This window comes from Rhipicephalus sanguineus, chromosome 6 (assembly GCF_013339695.2).
Source record: "Rhipicephalus sanguineus isolate Rsan-2018 chromosome 6, BIME_Rsan_1.4, whole genome shotgun sequence".
In the NCBI taxonomy this organism is placed as follows: Eukaryota; Metazoa; Arthropoda; class Arachnida; order Ixodida; family Ixodidae; genus Rhipicephalus; species Rhipicephalus sanguineus.
This window is the reverse complement of record NC_051181.1, coordinates 167,202,689-167,222,494: the sequence shown is the minus strand read 5'-3', so window position 1 is coordinate 167,222,494 and position 19,806 is coordinate 167,202,689. Positions and strand designations below refer to the sequence as shown.

The following is a 19,806-nucleotide window of genomic DNA, read 5'->3' as shown; positions in this document are numbered from 1 at the left end:
CCTCCAGCTTGTGAGCCCAAATTTTGACTTCCCTGTCTACTTCCAGTCTGTGCAGGCCATAAAACGTTTCGTTTTGGTCCTTTGATGTTAGCCGCTGTACAGGCACTGGCGAATCATCGTTGCACACCAACGTGATTGTCTTCTGGCAGTCTCCGTCATGTGGTTCTGTCATCTATTGCTGTTTATTTTTTCTATTATACATTTTCTACAAAGGCACCCGTGCTCGTTCCAAGAAAGGTACATACTTGACTGTCCTACAGCAGCCTTGGTTTTGCGTGCTACTATATTACATTTGTGTAAATATAAAAACGTTGTTGTCACTTGACCCGGCCGGCTCGAAGAAAACCGGGTAAGCGATTGTCACGCATATATATATATATATATATATATATATATATATATATATATATATATATATATATATATATATATATATATATATATATATATATATATATATATATATATATATCTATGAAAGAAAACTAGTCTCAGTGAAAAACATAACATTTATTCTGAGCTTTCGGCCGGGGACCGGCCTTTATCAAAGACCGGCCTTTGATAAAGGCCGAAAGCTCAGAATAAATGTTGTTATGTTTTTCACTGTGACTAGTTTTCTTTCATATAATTAAACCAATAGCCAGGAACATTCTTTCGAAACTATATATATATATATATATATATATATATATATATATATATATATATATATAGTTGATCCCCGCCATTTCGTGGTTTTGTTTCTAGAGTTAAAGAAAACTTCAGTTGTAGCTTGATTCTTCGATCGAGATATTAGTCACTCCAGTGATCGGCCTTATATATACATCAATTTGATGACACTGCTTTGCTAAGAACTGTCAGAAAATTTGCAAGCCACTTCTGATGAATATATAATTCCGCAGCCTTTTCAACAAAGTTACGAGGTGTGCGTCACTATATTTGTAGAATCCGCTAGTATCAAACATCCGAAGCTGAATTACAATTACTTCTCGGCACAGTATCATGTATCAGACATCATGAAAAAGACTCAACATATGTTTTTACATGCACTTCCTGTGTATAAAAACCATGAACATGTATTGTCAGATGTTTAAAATAAATACCTACCAAGCATTATCAGCTAGAAAACTCAAATGTGCTCAAGAAATGTCACGGAAATCAATATGTTAAAATAACAAACGATGCATTCATTACACGCACATAAATATAACAACCACTTTTTCACACATTCAGCGCCATATAATGTTGCTACGCGCGTTGTGGAATATTCTTTCAGACACAAAGGAAAAATTTAGTCCTGGAAAAAAAAAATGCCAAGAGCCCGGCACGTACACGGAAATTTAAGTGGCTATTTAACCAGATTACGCGAACGGACTCAACTGAATGCATGATATGTCATGACTACGATAGATGAGATAGAAAAAAAATCCGCTTAGAACAGCTGAGTGAGATCGCTGTTGTTACCACCACGAACTAATTTGCTGCGGCTGCTGCCCCAACGGAGCCGCCGGCACCCGTTTCCCCTTCCCTACCCTTCCCTAAAACTTGTTTTATCTAGGGACCTTACCCTTCCCCGCCCCGTCGCGCCGCAACGGCCGCAACTGCAACTAGGGCCAACACGCGCTTTCCCATAGAAAGCCGCCCGACGCGGCAGGCCACCGACTTCCGTCGCGGTCGCACGCGTTTTTCTAGCTCCTCAGTTTTTCATTTTCTCCGTTTATTTTTTGTTTAATTTTTCATCCACAGTTATGATCTCCTTACCCCCTCCTCTATCATTTGATTTACTTATCTATTCTGCTCTCCCGGGTCCAGCCCTCATTGGGGATTAAGTAGGGCGATGTAGGTCCGCCTAACCTTTTTTTTTTGATCGGCCTTTTCTTTTATATCATGTTTTTTTATTACGCCCCACCAGCCGATTCCCTCCCTGTACCTCGACACTCCTTGTGATGGACGACAACTTTCCGCCAAGCTCCCTGTCGGAAATCACCATGAGCTGTAGCTCTAGGCGCTCTCGAGCGTTTGAACTTCTTCTTCGGGAGGCAAACAACCTCCTCCGGCAAGATGACTCCAAAAAATCGCTGTCACCTCGCCGCCGTCCTCGCAAGGTTCCCAAGAGTCTTGCTCAGCCACGCAGGTACAAACGACCCGCCACTGTTGTGCCAGGCTCCACAAACCAGGCGCCCGAACCGCCATCCAGCCCCGGCCCCTTCAACTCCACGGGCGCCGTTCCCTCCACAGTCGAGAAAGACGCTGCTGCCATCTTGGCTCGTCCTCCCTCCCAAGTCGGCCATTTTAACGCCGAGGCAGATTCCAGCGAGCAAGTCACGGTTGATCAGGAGGGTAACGACCGCATTGGCATTCCAGAGGGGAACCAGGAGGGACAATGCCCCTTGTCAAACAAGAACCCTCCCCCTCCCATCGCAGGGGGGAGCGAAGAAATCACTGCCTCATCAGCTTCGTTGAATGAAGCCACACGAGCGCCCACCAGGCCCCTTTCCCCCTTTGCTGATGTCACGGAGGAAGCACAGCTGACTCCAGGGAACCCAGCTCCCGTTCACACGTGCACAGCAAGGTCAGGCGAGCCATTGCCCATTCTTGAGGGAAAGGAGCCCCTGAATGGCGTGCCCTCCTCCCCACTCCCTCGCGCCAGCCGCGTGCTGGGACAGCTGACGGCTGAAGAGTTCCCCGCCCTCTCCCCCACTGGGGCCCCGAGCGCTACAGAGCTTTGCACACCAAGTGTTCCCATCAACACCGGGCGTCGGTCTCAGCGTGCTGAGAAGCCCGCTGCCAGCGACCCACGCCCCCGGCCCCCACGGCACACAAGCCCCGGCACCCAGCTGGAGACGGTACTTTACAGACCGGCTGTGAGGAGAGAAACTTTCCGAACAGCCACACAGGAAGCCATCTCCTCCTGTTTGGCTCCTCTGGAGGGCGTCAGTCGCGTTTCGGTCGCAACGTCGTCGCGGTCGACGTCACCGCCGGAACTCCACTCGACCCCCTGCTCGCTGTGGCTGACATCTGCGGCATTGCTGTGCGCGCGAAGCAGGCGTCGACGAACACCTGCAGCGGCGTCATCTATAACGTCGACCCCGCGCTAGACGAGGATTCGATCCGCGCCAACATCGCGTCACGGTTGCCTGTCCTTCAGTGCTCCCGCTCTGGTCGCCACGTTATTGTGCGCTTCGCCGGCAACAAGGCTCCCCCTGATGTGGAACTTTTCAAACAGCGCCGGCCCGTGCGTGCTCGCCGTCCACGACCAACCCAGTGTGAGCTCTGCGGACGCTATGGGCACACGGACGTAACGTGCACGTCTGAGCGGCGATGTGTGCGTTGTGGCGGACCGCACTCCCTCGGTGAGTGCACCGCGAAGAAGGCGAGGTGCTTCTATTGTGGCGCAGCTCACCCTGCTACCGAGCCCCGATGCCCTCGTTGGCAGGAAGAGCGGCGCTTGTTGGAAGTGCGCGCCGAATCGTCGCTCCCAATCTCGCGCCGTGAGGCGCTCGCTATCGCGCGTGGACAGAATACAGGAGACCCAGCAAAACGCGGCTCTACCACCATGTCCCGTGCCCACCCCCTGGTTTGCGAGAACTTTTCGTACGCGGCGGCCGCTGGTCTTCCGTCTGCAAAGAACTCACAAACCGCCTCAGACAAGAGAAACTCTGTGATCGCTGTGCTCTCGGCAGCGCTGACAGCCGCTATGGATTTTCTCCCTATCGGCTGCCCCGTTCGCCCGCTCTGTGCTGCACCGCTGGCCACCCACCTTGCGTTAACAAATGATGGCGAGTGATCGACACGAGTCTAGGCCACGCATACTGCAGTGGAACTGCCGTTCACTGCGTCGCCGACAAGCAGAGCTCGCAGCGATCCTTCCCCTGCGCGACTACGACGTCCTTGCTTTGCAGGAGACGTATGTTCGCGTGGAGGATGTCTCGCTGCCCGGCTACATCGGCTACAGCAGTTCCACGCAGTGTGCGCTGGCTGAGTGCAATAATGCGCCGTGCTGTGACACCGCTCACCCGCCCGGGAAGCCGCGCGCCGGTTTGTACATTCGTGACACACTAGCTCATGCGCTTGTCCCCACAGAACTTTTATGCTGTGCGACGAGTGAGTGCGTTGCTGCCACAGTCCGTGTGGACGGCGTGGACACTTCTGTCGCGAGTGTTTATGTGCGCCCAGTCGTCGCGGCCAGCTGCGCGTTTGTGCCGCGCCTTGTCGCCGTGCTCGCGCGTGACCACGTACTGTGTGGAGACTTCAACGCGCACCACGTCAGCTGGGGTTGCCGTACCACGGATGCGCGCGGTAGGGACCTATGCGACGCGATCAGTTCGGTGGGACTCCTCGTACTAAACTCCGGGGAACCCACCTTCATCCGTCGCAGTGCGGCCTCGACAGTGATTGACCTGGCGCTGGTGTCAGAACGCTGCTCCTACGAATGGAAACGCCACGCTGACACTGCTGGTTCTGATCACTACCCGATCACACTCCTTCCGTGCCACCCCAGCCGTGGTGCCGTTCGTGAATACAGTGTTGTACGGTGGCCACTTTTCCGTGACCTGTGCGCGAGCGTGCAGAGCAGTGATGATTTCTTTTCGCGCATCGCGGACTGTGCTGAGCGTGCGACAACGCGCTGTGTTGTTCCCGCCGGCACGCCCTGCCCTGACATCAAGCTGCTCAACCTCCGCGCAGTGCGCCAACGAGCACGGCGGCGGGCGCTGCGCTCCTCGGTCCCCGGCGCATGGACAGAGTACAACCGACTCGACGCTGTGTGCCGGCGGCACGCGCAGCGTCTACGCGACCGCAGCTGGACGGGCGTCTGTTCCTCTCTGAGTGACCCACGCCGACGTCGCCGCGGCTGGCACATCATGCGCGTCCTGATAAACCCGAAAGTGTCGCGCTACCCAGTGCTCGCCATAGCCGTTGCGCAGGGCATCACTGAAAGGGAGCTTGCTGAACTGCTTGCCGCCTCTTTCGCGCCTCCTTCCCCCTCTAGAGCGGGGAGCGCTGGCGGTGTCACGACTGTTGAGACTATCGTCCAGCAAGTTCGTGAGCAATTAAAGACACGTCGACAACGTTTAACAATAACAAGAACACAAACTGTATTACATAAAGTTACACGAACACACAGATACAGAGAGAATAAACTCGTGTCTTTTCCGTTCACTTTCGGCGTAGCGTCTGTCTGGTTCACTGTCTGGCGAGATTCTCACGGTCCCGTTCACTGTCTGCTAAATGTCTGTCTTCACCCCGCATCTCGGCATCTTTTCCCCGGAGTCGAGAAACCGCGGCGGCGGCCCCAAGAACACTTGTACCGTCGCGGTAACAGGATAGCCGAAGGTGGGTCCGACCGAGACGCCATAATTCTTTCTTCTTTTCTTCGTTCTTTCTTTCTTGCCAGCCCGCTTTCGCTATGCGCCCCCCTCAAAGTACGAAACACATATAAGCAAAGAAAAGACACAACAACCTCCCCGCCCCGGAAGTGTTAGACCTAGGCAGAGAATTCAAGAGGGTAAAGGAGCTGTATTGGTCGCCGCAAGGTGGACCCGTTGGGCAGCTTCACCATGCAGGCTCTGACCTTATTATCTCTTCCAAAATAGGCCTCAGAAATTCTGCCCATCTTCCACATTTGACGGGGAGCCGTTTCCTCATAAATGAGAACTAAGTCTCCAACATCCACGCTCCGAGTCCGATTATCAGAAACATGAGCAGACCTGAGAGACAGGAGGTAATCTTTCCTCCAGCGTTTCCAAAAGTGCTCCAGCATTTGATTTCTGTGTCTCCACCGTCGTGTCACAGCCTCCGTTGACGAATCCACTTTCTGATGAGAAGATGGTAGGGCAGTAAGCCTCTTTCCTGTGAGAAAATGTGCTGGAGTTAGCACTTCAGGATCCTCAGGAGACGTCGAAATATAGGTCAGTGGGCGAGAATTCACGATGCTTTCAACTTCGTAAAGGATTGTATTCAGCTCCTCAAACGTCAGCCTTGCATGCCCAAGCAATTTTCTGAGGCAGACCTTCACTGTTCTCACCATCCTTTCCCAGAAACCACCCCACCAGGCTGCTCTCTCTGCAATAAATTTCCATTTTATGCGGGCAGCCGCACAGTGGCTCTGGAACTTTCCATCATATAGCACTTTCTGCAAGGACGCAATATCTCGTGCCGCCTTCTTGAAAGTTTTGGCGTTGTCAGTGTATATCACTGACGGCAAGCCTCTTCGTGCAGTGAACCGTCGGAAAGCCAACATGAACATTTCGGCTGACAGGCAAGAGACAAGCTCAAGGTGAACCGCTCTTGTTACTGCACAGGTAAACAGAGCGATGTATGACTTGGAAAACGACTCTTTTTCTTTCGTAAACAATGGTCCAGCGAAGTCTATGCCCACAACTCCAAATGGTTCAGAACGGCAGATTCTGTCTGCTGGTAAAGGCGCAGTGGGTGCATCGCCTGGTTTGGCGCGCATCCTTGCGCACGAGTTGCATTTGTTGACTACCCTCTTGACCTGCTGTCGGCCTCTTGGGATCCAGAACCTTTCGCGTACCTCGGTGAACGTGTCTCGAAATCCACCATGCAACGTTCTTCGATGGGCATCACGTATGACGAGCTCAATGAAATGGTGGCTAGGAGGCAGTAGTAGCGGATGCTTTACATTTTCACTTTCTTCCGAGAAATGCAGACGGCCTCCCACGCGTAAAAGTCCATCGTTATCCAAAAAATGGACACAACTTGTGTACGCTTGACTGCACACTCACAGGATGTCCTTGCCGAAGCCGGGAAATCTCGTCAGTGTATCTTTCCTCTTGGATAGTCTTAACCCAATAGACCTCTGCTTTTTCAAGGTCCTGAGCAGTAAGCGTTGATTCGAACTGCATGGAGGTCGCTTTGAGAATACTTATAAATCTGAGAACCCATGCGGTTACACGCAGAAGACGCAGGAAAGTGCTGTGATGAGTCAAGTCTAAAACTGGCATGACAGTTCTCACCTGCAAGACCGTTACTCCTTTCCTTTCTTCCGCAACTATCAGATGTCTTGCAGGCGCGATGTGCTCAGTAAGAGCTGGCCAATCGTCTGCATTCGATGAGAGCCACGAAGGCCCGTGCCACCACTGTCGCTCTCCTTGGAGGCAGTGTAACGACGTGCCTCGAGTTAAGCGATCCGCTGGGTTTTCGCTGCCTGGGCAGTGTCTCCACTGATCTTTATCGGTGCAACCTTGAATCTCGACCACCCGATTGCGGACAAATTGACTCCATTGCGATGGATTTCCCCGCAGCCAGTGAAGTACGATACTAGAATCTGTCCAGTAAAAAGATTGCAGTTGGCATTGATAGTTCAAGCAACTTGTAAGAAAGTCTGCTGTTCTAGCACCAAGCAGCGCACCCATGAGTTCTAGCCGGGGAAGCGTCATTCCTTTCAATGGCGAAACTCTTGACTTAGCAAATATAAGCTCTGTATGAAAAGAGTTGTCAGAGTCCTCTATGCGTAAGTATGCGCAAGATCCGTATGCTCGCTGACTGGCGTCACAAAATATGTGCAGTTGCACTGATTTTGCCCCATTGACCGGACAAACACAGCGGGGCACCGTGAACATGCACAAATCAGTCAGCTCGGACCTCCACCTTTCCCACTGCTCTACAATATCGCTGGGCAAATCCTCGTCCCACCCAATGCTTAATTTCCACAAGTCTTGAAAAAGTATCTTGGCTTTCACTGTGAAAGGGGCTAACAATCCAAGTGGGTCAAAGATTCTGGCGATCGTCTGAAGAACAAGTCTTTTGCAGTAGCGTTCCTTGCACAAAACGCCGTACACTGAAGTTGTGGCCACTGTGATTGTATCTTCTCGCGAATTCCAAAGGAGACCAAGAACCTTCACAGTGTCATTCGAGTTAGTGACTTCATCATGGAAAGTAAACAACTCCTGTAAGCGACTTGAGTTGGACGACCACTTTCGGAGCTTCATGCCGCAAGACCCTAGAATGTTATTTGATTCAAAGAAGATTTTTTCGGCCTCCTCCTCGGTTGCCGCTCCTACCAGAAGGTCGTCGACATAAAACGAGTCCGCGAGAAGGACCGCTGTCATTAATTCAGGTCGCTCGATGGTCTTTGGGTGATGCTGCAGCGTAGCATTAAGTAGAAAGGGGCGAGCCTTGGTTCCGAACGACACCCTTTTCATTCTCCACTCTTGCATTTCTGGACCTGGTTCTTCTTTCGAAGGCAATGTTTTGAACCATAGAAACCGCAACGCGTCCCTGTCTTGTTCTCTGACGCTGATCTGCAGGAAGGCCTTTTCTATATCCGCTGTCAAAGCTACACGATAGGCGCGGAACTGGATCAGCAACCTGACAAGATCTGAAAGGAGACATGGACCCTTTTCAAGGTGGTCGTTTAACGATGTAGCACCTTGTTCATGAGAGGAAGCGTCAAACACAACCCGCAGCTTTGTTGTCATTGAGTCGCCGCGCAGCACAGCGTGGTGAGGCATAAAGTATATCGGAGTCCTGCCGTCCCCCTCCTTCGATACCCTTTCAGCGAAATCCATCTCTCCGTAGCTTCTCATGACAGCATCATATTCCAAGCCAAAGTCAGGATTGCGCAGCATCTTTCGGCCAAGGCTTTGTAGTCGCTTAACCGCTTGAGCGCGATTATCCGAAAGTTGGCCACAGTTTTCTTTCCAAGGGAGTGCTACCTCGTAGCGGCCACCCTTCGTTGTGATGTGCTGTTCAAACCCACTAACTACCGCTTGTGCCTCCTCACCAGGTCCCTTGGGTTGGTCTAATATCCCTACGTTCTCCAAATCCCAAAACCTTCGAGCAAGTCTGTCTACAGTTTCAAGAGAGGTGCTCACTCTCAAAACGCAGGCCTTCAAAGAGACGTGTAGGGAAGTATGGATGTTTATCGGCCCCTGAAACATCCAACCAAAGACTGAGCCGAGTGCAACCAAATCAGGGTTTTCGGAGTGGCGTCGCATATCTCCTGTCATGAATTTCCATAGATGGTCAGCACCAATTAGGAGCCCAATTCCAGGTACTGCAGGCATTCCCGGTAAAAACAATTTGTCTGCGATGGGTTGTCCGCCGTCTTCTATAGCTTTCACAAACTCATTTTCAACCGGCACCTGCATGATGTCGTTGCAAATGAACGGCATCTCAATGGCTTCGATAAAGTAAAGCTTTCCGTCATACTGGCTGCGAATGCACACCTGCACCAAACGGCGCTCTTGTTGGGCTGAGGAGGCTTCTCCGCATGTACTAAGCTGAATCTTAGTTTTTCCAATTTCCTTGAGACAGAGGTTTCTAGAGATGTCTTCCCGAATAAAAGTACGATGGCTACCCCCATCAACTATACCTCTGACATAGCCGCAGCGTTGTTCTCCGACAACCCATAGTCTGCAAGTTTGAAGCAATACCTCATCGTGCATGGCACTCAGGTTACCTGCGTGCAAACTGTTGGCATTCACAGTGGTGGTGACAGGTGCCTTGTTTGGTTGCCATGCAGGATCGCAGATTGATGTAACGTGCCGCCCTTTACACCTCCCACACGTGACTCTACGCCTACAGTCCTTTGAGCGATGTCCACGCCAGGTACACCGAAAGCAGCGATTGTCAACTTGCAATTTCTTTAAAGGAGCACTGACATCAAATTTCAAGATCGAGATGTGCCCATCATTCGATCGCTTGGTATGCATAGGTCTTCTTGGCCAAATTTGAACGGCATCCGTCGCGTGGAAGTTATTTTAATTCGATGTCAAACAGCGTAGGAGAAAAAACAAAAAATCGGCTGCCCTGCAACATCGACACTAGTGCTACGTGTTCGGTGTGATACATTGCACAAAAATCACCCTGAGTGACGATACGCTAGTAACAATGACGTCGACGATCTCTGAGTGTGTTTGGAGCCGACTGCCAGCCATGCTTTCACTCTCTTTGCTGTGTCGAAGCGTGCGGCGTGCGTTTGCGGGGCGCACATGCACAATACGACGACTGGCACCCGGCGAGGCCTATTGTTCCGCACCCCTCTCGCTTTGTTGTCGGGCTGCTCTCGAGGTAGTTTTCGTGAGGGGTCACGCGCTTAACAGGTTTAACCCATACCGAGGCACCCACATACTTTCAATCTCTACCGCGCGCGGGGCCCCGATTTGAAAACCGCGCTTTCTACGTCACCACAGCTTGAGTGCACGTGGTCTTTGACGCTCCCCGCATGGGTCGCTAGTTTCTTGTGGTTTTTAGGCGGGCGTTTTGAAGTGACGCTAAAATGGTCACAATTAACTACGCTAGAATTAGTTATACGATACGCTAGAGCATTTACGATTTAACTTAGGGATTACCAGACCCAAAGCTACAAATTACAGTAAAAAAGTCACCAACAAAAATTTTGCTGTCAGGGGTCCTTTAACTTTTCTTCGCGGCTGATGTCGCTGTCGCAGACCTCTGTACCATGGCTGGTTGAAGTGCAGAACAAGCACTGCTTCTTTACCTCAGATACCACATGCAGAACGGATGAAGTTGGCGGTGGAGGGGCCTGTTCTCTTTGGAATTTCTTCTTATGGTCTTTTTCCTCCCCAGTATCTGCGATTCCGCTTCGCTCTCTACTTTCGACTTCAATGAGGAGAAAGGTCAAAAGTTGTTCCAGCTCACCATCGGTAGAAACTGAGGATGAAGTGGAGGCGTCGCCTGCTTCAGCCTCTCGTGTCGGGCTTCTTGGGCTTGGAGTGGTCGCTGTTTCCTTGTAGTAGGAGACCACAATGTCGGATGGAAGCGCCTTGAGCAGTATATCTGTCATCATGGTGGAGTATGTCGCCGCACCCACATTAAGCCCTTTCAGCCCGCGCACGTGACAATGCACATGGTCCAAAAGCTTTCTCAAGCCACGAACATCCCCAGATGAGCGCACTGAGGGCAGGCTTCTCAGCTGTGCAAGATGCTCCTGCACGATATGCCTGGTGTCTCCAAAGCGCCTTGATAGTAGAGACACGGCATCATCGTAGCAGTCTCCTGTTGCTTGCAATCCTGCGATGGATGAGGCCGCCACGCCACTCAGTAGGCTCCTGAGGTAATGGAACTTCTCCCCTTTCGTGAGGCTATTGTTGTAATGAACCGCATCCCTGAACTGCTCCCAAAACGCGCGCCACTGTCTCAACTCGCCGCTAAAGGTCTGTAACGGCAAAGCGGGAAGCTTGACGGCGCTGCGGGTTGAGGTTTCGCCGCCAGGGTGGGTTCCCAGAGGTGGGTCTGAGGTCTCCACTCTTGTTGAAGCTCGGCCTCGGCGTAATGCCACCTTCCGTGCTTTCAGTTGTCCGAGCATTCCCCTCGCTGCATCGTCGTACTTGATGACCTCGTTGATCTCAGCAGCAAATTCTTCATCGGCTATGGACTGTTCCAGCTCCGCGTTGAGCTTCAGGAGTTCTTCGTTGTTTACCTGAAGTCTATCGATCACCGAGCACAACACACCGATGTCCGTTGTGTCCAAAGCAGCCTTGGCTTCTTCGAGCAGCCGTGTGCTCTGCTGCCGACGTGCCGTTCGCTTCTCCTTCACTCGTTGCATCTTTAGGCTCGGATAGCTGTCGTCGCTCACTGCAGCCTGATTCGCAGTCCTTTGTTCTCCATGTAATCCTGGAGGTCGCTGTTCCCGGGTTTCGGCACCATTAATTTGTTGAGACTATCGTCCAGCAAGTTCGTGAGCAATTAAAGACACGTCGACAACGTTTAACAATAACAAGAACACAAACTGTATTACATAAAGTTACACGAACACACAGATACAGAGAGAATAAACTCGTGTCTTTTCCGTTCACTTTCGGCGTAGCGTCTGTCTGGTTCACTGTCTGGCGAGATTCTCACGGTCCCGTTCACTGTCTGCTAAATGTCTGTCTTCACCCCGCATCTCGGCATCTTTTCCCCGGAGTCGAGAAACCGCGGCGGCGGCCCCAAGAACACTTGTACCGTCGCGGTAACAGGATAGCCGAAGGTGGGTCCGACCGAGACGCCATAATTCTTTCTTCTTTTCTTCGTTCTTTCTTTCTTGCCAGCCCGCTTTCGCTATGCGCCCCCCTCAAAGTACGAAACACATATAAGCAAAGAAAAGACACAACAACGACAAACGCCGCACCCCCGCTCCCTCCCCTGCCTCCCGTGGATCCCATCACCTCAACTGACATTCGCTCTCTCTGCAAGGAAGACTTCTCCCTCTACGAGCTGGAACGGGTTCTCCTCAGAAAGCGCAAGCGCAGCGCCCCTGGAGCGGACAAAATCACACATCAGCTGTTGAGAAACCTGGATGCCTCCCAGCGCCCACTCTTGTTGGATGCATTCAACAGAGTTTTCTCCAGTGCTGTCCTCCCGGAAGAATGGCGTTCCGCGACTGTGATCCCTGTCCTCAAACAAGGCAAACCGCCGCGTTCGGTGACGTCATACAGGCCCATCTCCCTCACTTCTGTGGCGGGCAAAACTATGGAGGAGATGGCCCTTTGCCGGCTACAGTGGATCGCGGAGGTGCGCAACGCTTTCCCATCAGAGCAGTGTGGATTCCGGCCACATCGCGCGACCATCGACTGCATTGCTGCAGTCGTGAGCACCCTCGAGCAAGCCCTTCACGATGGAGAAATGGCCATCCTACTCCTCCTTGACATAAAGTCGGCGTTCGACTCGCTCCCCCACTCGTCTATTCGCAACTTTCACGGCCTAGAGAGGGCGCTAGTGGAAATCCAAGATGGCTGTCGTTTAGGGGACCGTGCCGACACCGCCTGAGAGTGTGTCTGTCACTTCGAACCGCGCAGTCATTCGGCTACAGCCGTCGTTTTGTCACGGTTTTTTTTAGAAGGTCATTGACTCTTGGATGTATTACATCGCACATTGGGGGTTCAGAAACGCGTGTGCGGTGCACTTTTGAAGGAGGAGCTGTTTTGAACGCCGGGCATATCATTTGCTGTGGTGTGAAGGAGTGCACAGCTTCGTCGTACAAGGATTATGCCAGCAGACTTTCCAACTGCGGAATGCCCACACGAGCTGTGGTTCGAATTCAGGCGCGACCAAACGATAAAGGTAAGTCCACGTACTGTACTGGTTTGTTTACCTTCCTCGTGTCCCTTTCTTCGACGGGGTATTCTCGCCGACTTGGCGTGTGTGACCGCGCTTATGGAAGTGTGGTTATTTTTTTTTTTTTACCGCTGATAGATAGTACAGAAACACCCGTTGCTCACCGGGCCCGAACGCTGCCCGCGAACGAAGCGCTTGCTGCTGATGCGTGTGGTATGGAGTATATGCACACGGTCGTTCGCTCTCAGATCATGTGAGCGGATGGCTGCGCTCTAGAGGATCAGTTCGTCCGAGGCGCCTTGCACGGAAGCAAAAGTAGCACAGGTGTAGAGCAACCTGAAGCTCCTGCTTCTTGTCCTATTTTCGCTTCGATGCTCGGCTACGACGGAAGCAATGGCGCTCTGAAGAGCCCAGCCATCCTCTCGCATGATCTAGCTAAGAGTGAACGAGCGTGTACCTACAGTCGCGACGTCGCTGTTCGAACCCTATTATCGCTTTGCACGGCAAAAACTACGCTGCTTTTATGCGCTTGTAAACAAAAGGCACTTTCTTGTATTCGACTGCTGAAGCGGGATTTATGGGGTAGAACAGCAGATGAGACATGCTTGGAAGCAGATTTCATCACCACAGAAACACTAATTTCAAATCGAAATCTTATTTCCATCATTTATATGTTCACAGATAGAGGACAATGGAAAATAAATCTGCCAGTAGGCTGCTGCACTAAACCGTAGCCCCACGCAATGATTGGCGTGTGTGCAACAGAAATAAAAACCAGTCAATTAACAAATGATGATATGTGATCAGTGCAGAATATAAGTAAAAAACCACAGTCTACAAAAGAAGTACTTTGATGACAAAAAATTCGATGGAGTAATCCCCCACGCAGCTGAAATGCCGCGAGTACAAATGTTTTTTTTTTCTCTTGCAGGGTCACTGCTCGTGCAAAACAGGAAACCTCGCCTTTGACGGCACGGCGTGTGCACTGCGGCACGCAGGAAATTTTGTGATTCTTGTACCTCTTGCCCATACTGAGGAAACAATAAAGTAAATAATTGCCACTACGACTCGCAGTACCTGTCCGACTTCAGTAGTTCACTACAGCGTTCAGAAAAGCCGTCGTTAAACTCGCCATCGACTAAAAATAAAGCACCAGCGAACCGCCGAAGTGGTGCCGACTGAACGCGGGAATGGGCTGGCTGCGTGGGCATCCCCTGAAGGACAGTTCTGACGGCGGCCGCATGGCGTCGCTACCATCTGTGAAAGTTGCGAGATTGCGCGCGCTAGGTGTTGAAGGCAAACTCTTGAACTACGTTCAGGCCTTCCTCACTGACCGAACGTTTACTGTGCGCGTGGACGGGGCGACAAGTGCGCCGCGATCTGTCAGCTGTGGCGTCCCACAGGGCAGCGTCCTCAGCCCGTTTTTGTTTAATCTGGTACTCGCGCCGCTCGTCAAGTGCCTACCAGAAACGGCTGTGTTCCCTGTTCGCGCAGTGGTGTACGCTGATGACGTCGCATTGTATGTGCGAGGACCGACCCGAAAGTGCTCGGTGGTGCGCGCTTGCATGCAGGAGGCCCTCCAATGTGTGGCCGCCTTCGTGAGAAACATCGGCCTCACGATCTCGGCGCCGAAAACCGAGGCCCTAGTCGTCCACCCCCGTGCTGAAGCCCGACGACGTCTTCCGTGCCTTCAGCTGGATGGTGCACCAATAGTTTGGAGTAGCAACGTCCGCTACCTCGGCCTGACGACAGACAATCGCCTCCGATGGTTCCCGGCGGTGCGACGTGTACGCCAGACGATGCGTCGCCTGGAATCGGCCGTGCGCCAGCTACTCGCAGGCGGCAACGGCTGCCCCGCTGCCTTCGCCTGCACCATCTACGAGGCGATGGCTCTGTCTGCCATCCACTACGCACTGCCGATCTGCAAACTCCAGGCGCCACAGTGGCGACTGATCGACCAGGACCACCGCCGAGTCATCCGCATGTGTTACGGAATGCCTCGTGGCTCTCGTGTGGCCGAGACCCTCGCCGAGGCTCGTGCGTGGCCTGCGTCGCTCACGGCGGACCTGCCCGCATTGTGCCACTTGCAGCGTCTCCACCGAGCGCCTGATGCAGGTCCCCTCCTCTCGCGGTTACGTGCTGTGCCAAACTCACGTGTCGGTCAACTTATCGACGTGTACGACGGTGTTGTGGCTGACGATCCCGCACGCCTTTCGCGCTGGCCACCCCCTCACCGTCGAGTGCCCCTTCGAGTGAACTTGCACCTGCCGGGCATTCGATCCAAACGCCACACCCCCCTCAGTGCCATTGCTCAGGAGGCCGCGGCGCGGATGTATGAGGACCTGGCCGGGAGGACGCAAGTGTTCACCGATGGGTCCGTCCTACAGGATCGCTCAGCCGCGGCCGCCTGCATAGCCCCTCAGCTCAGCTCGGAACGACAGTGCCGCTTGCGATACTGTGCATCCTCAACAACAGCTGAGCTAGTCGGGCTCCAGCTGGCTGCAGACCTCCTGCGCAATTCGCCGGCCGTCTCTAGCGCAGCAATCTTCTGCGACTCGAAACCTGCCCTGCGCCAGCTCGCGAGGGAGGAACGGGGCCCCCTTCTTGCTCAGCGCGCCGCTCTCAGCCTGCTGGCCCTCCAGGAACGAGGCTGTGACGTGGTCCTTCAGTGGCTCCCTTCACACGTCGGCATCGCGGGCAACGAGGCTGCAGACGAGCTCGCAAAACGAGCACACTCCGCCGAGACTTCGCTGACAGATTACGCCAGCTCGTTCGACTCGGCACGCAACAACCTTCGCCGGGAGCTGGTGCGCGAGCATCCGGACGCACGGGTCGCCGCCGGACACCCCCCTCCTCCCATCCCAGCCACTGGTTTCACTCGCCGCGAGCGCGCGCTTCTTCTTGCCCTGAGGACCGGGTCAGTGTGGCCCGCGGAACGCAGGCATCGTCTTCGCGGCGCCGCTGCACCGAACTGCACCGATTGCGGCGCGATCGAAACCCTATGCCACCTATTGTTTGACTGCCCTTCTCTCAACACCGCGCGGAAGCGGCTCGTCATGAAGTACCGACTCGTCGGACTGCCGTGTGCGACCCTACAGGACTTGCTCTATCCCACCGGCCACGTGCACCGTCACCGATCAGCCCTTGCGGCCCTACTCGCTTTTCTCGAGGATGCCGGCCTAGTCGAACGAATTTTCTAGCCGCTCACCACGGTGACTCGGACGCCCGTTCTCCTGCCCCCCCCCCCCCCCTCACCTTTTTTTTTTTCCACTCATACCTTTCTTTTTTTTCTTTTTTTTTCTTCTTTTACCATCTCTTTTCACTCTCACTGTCCCTTCAATCCCCAGTCCCCCGTGAGTGTATCGGTTGAGGTGTCCTCACTTGAGAGACAGTTATCGTGCACTCTACACCCAATTTTCATTTTCATTTCCTTCTTCCTTTTAAGAATTCTCCTCAACTTCTTCACGCTGTATTGGCCTCGAGGCCCACCACTGGAAACACCGGCGCCACCGTCGGCGTGACGTGCTTGGCAGGATCACGTGGTCTCAGCGGCCGCGTCGGCTGCCTGTGGCGCACTGCCGCGTGCTTTGAAAACGAGTTTCAAGTCCCACATGCGCTGCGGTCCGTTCAAATTAGGAAATTTTCTCTCATTTTCTACTCAATTTAAACCATTGTAATGGAGTGGCTGCCTCCGAAGGCGACGAACATGGGGCTCTACCGCTCGGTGCCGCAGTGCCGCGCTTACGCATAGAAGCCCAGTGTCAGCCTGCACTGGTAACCGCGGAACAAGAAACAGCGTGAAGCATGGGTTGTAAAGCTAAGAACCGGCAAGTAGCCATCCGCTACGAGTCTTGTGTGCAACGAGCACTTCCGCGACGAAGACTTTTGTTACTGCGTCGGGCCTGCGATGTTCGGTGAGTAGCAGACAGCGCGCACTGAGACGATGGCTCGCGCGCGCTTCCCGCCGGCAAATGATGCTTATCTGCCACAGGATGCCATCTCTAGAACCTTCCAATGCGACCTCTTGATCGTTGGCCCCGTGCTCAGCGTCCACAAAATCGGCTGCAGATGCGCAAGTCATTGTTTAGACACGTTGAATTAAAAAACGCACAGGGTCCCTTATGCATTCGTTAAAAATGACTAGAAGGCGAAAGCCATCTTCTTGTCAGTCGATGTACTAATTCTCCCGCGCCCCCCTCCAAAAGCGTTCTGCACCTAACGCGGTTTTGCACGGCCTGCGTGACCAATCACGGAGGCAATGCAAAGCGACCATGACGTGTGAATACGTCATCATGTGACGTCACATTATGTGACGTCATAATGACGCTACACATTTTGGCGATCTGTGACGTCATGATGACGTCATATGGTGACACCATCACGTGAGGATTATTTTTTGCATCACTCGTGTTGACGCCGCCGACGCGGGACGCCGACAGGCAACCTTCCCATGTGATGAGGCATGCATTGCTTCATAAGCTACATAAATTTTGCATTGCCTCCGTGATCGGTCCACCGGCCAACCCCATGTATTTTCTTGGAGACATTTATTTACGTGGGAAAGATGCTACCCTATTGGCGTTAGGCACGACGCTGCTGCCAAAATTGCTGGGGTACACGCCAAATAATTACTATCCTGTTTTGCGGCTGCTGGTTGCTGCCATACCTTCTACTTTATTCACCGCTATTTCAAGTTCATGCGGGTCCTAGTTCACAGCCGACGTTTGCAGAACAAGTCCGGCAAACGTTACTGTATTTTCTTTCTTTTCCTAGGCATCGCATGCTACTACATGCTCGGTCTCGTAGACTGGTTCTCCTTCCACCAGTAATCTCGAAGTGGTGAAGCTTTGGTCTATGAATTTGTTGATGACAGAGAGCGGCAAGTTCACTGGAATTCAAACGGAACGATAATTAAGGAGCATTAAAAAAAGGCGTCGCATTTGCTCACGTTTTGTGTGAGTACCAAACGAAACGAATGCGCTGAATAAAGAAACAGAAGCAGCGGCATTTGCCGGCTGAGAAGACCGATCAATACGCAGTGCGAGACAACTTGTCAAATGACATTGAAACGTACACGAATTTAGACCGAAAAAAAAAAAAAAACACTGAATCGTCGGGACGGCAGATCACAAAGTTGCCATGCGCACCGAAGCCGCAGTTGTAAGGAAATTGTTTTTGAACTACTCTGATAGCGTCCGTGCAACAGTAGTTGTTTGTTTACTCACAAATTCTCATATTTTGCGTCCTAAAGTTCACAGCGCGGTGCCAAAACGCGCTCGTAGCAAAAGCGAAACCATCAGTACGAACATACATGCAGACGCTCATACATGAAAAGGCACCGTCTGTCGTCGCGAACCCGTGCGATCGCTGGCTTGAGGCTTCTTTCTGTTATGCTCCGTTTGGTTATACAGACAGTCTACTGTAACGAGATATTCCAGATAGTTTGCACTCAGCGAGTGACTACCTTTCACGCAAGAAACCAGTTCAGGGGTCTCCAACTCGGTGACAGCGTGAAGCGGGTGCTCGGCTTTCTGCCAAGAGACAGCGACTGTAGACTATCTTGTGCTTTCAGTTCGTCGAAAATAATTATTTTGACAGTAAAGAACACAGTTCATTTCGAAAGTACTTACAGAAATGCCCTGGAGGGCTTCCGCGAGGTGTTTTTGTAGAGCGCCGACAGCAAAACCAATGGGGAGCGCGCCGGCGGTATCCTGCCTAGCACGCAATCGAGGCGCGTCCGATAGAGGGCGACTCCGTAACTCCTCGAGGCCAATACAATTCACAATTTCACCACTGGACTGGGGGCAGTGTTGCCAGTATAATTCAAGGGGAAGCGCTTTACTGTTTGAAGCAAGGTCGGGCTGCCTTGGAACGCGTAGTTATCAAAGCGAGATTCAGTAACGAAGAAGAACAATGTACATGCTGCGGGGGAACTAAGGAAACGATGGAACATGTACTGATTGAATGTGGCGATATTCACCCAGGTATACGTGTGGGCACGAGTCTACATAAAGCCTTGGGTTTTAGGGACAACAATGGAAAGCTGAACACGTCCGCGATAGAAATAAGTTAGAGACGGTTAGATTATTCGTGGCAGAAAGGTAGAGATAAAGAACAAAAATAAATAATGGGGGAAAAATAAGGTCATTCTGCCTTAAGAGGCAGAGAGATAGACCGTGAATTTATATTTTTTGGTATAATAATTATATACATAGATTTTATCAATGTAGATAAGGTATTAGGCCAACATGAAACAAGGAAGTTTTTTTTTTTCTTCGAGCTTGGTGGCAGACATGTCACCGCCCCGTTACAAAGGGGACGCTTATAGCATCCATCCATCCATCCATTTCAAAAAGTTAGCAGCGCAAGAACGATTAGGAAAGGACGAGACAACAAAGGTAAATCCATCCATCCTTCTAGGCACCATCCGCCTCGTGCATCGGTATGGTGGCGCCACCGCTCGGCTCAGGCGGTTGCACCCTCTCCCAACCCCCCATAGGATCCCATGCATTTTGAATGAAGTTTGCGATTCCGTTGCGATGATGATGATGATGTGTTGGCGGCCTGCCCCTTTGCAACGGGGGAACACTCTCAGTGTCCTGACCTCAACAAAAAATAATAAAACAAATAGAAAACAAGAAGAAAAGGAAAAAAAAACAGAATAAAAAAACGGAATGAAAAACACACGATAAAGGCAGGAGACGCGCACAGGGCAGCCTAGGTCTTAAGTCCGGCGTACCTTTGCCCACCACTCGGAAAGCCGCCTTTTCGTGACTGCCACCA

General features: G+C 52.1%; 1 protein-coding gene across 1 annotated transcript; it reads right to left on the bottom strand.

Annotated features, from left to right (window-relative positions):
• Positions 1–10,369: 10,369 nt before the first annotated feature.
• Positions 10,370–11,533, bottom strand: LOC119397701 (uncharacterized). The gene has a single exon (XM_037665120.1). It carries the CDS (start codon positions 11,531–11,533, stop codon positions 10,370–10,372), a length of 1,164 nt encoding a protein of 387 aa, XP_037521048.1.
• Between the last annotated feature and the right edge of the window lie 8,273 nt (positions 11,534–19,806).

Coding starts and splice junctions, on each gene's coding strand:
- LOC119397701 (XM_037665120.1), bottom strand. CDS start 11,533: ATGCAACGAGTGAAGGAGAAGCGAACGGCACGTCGGCAGCAGAGCACA.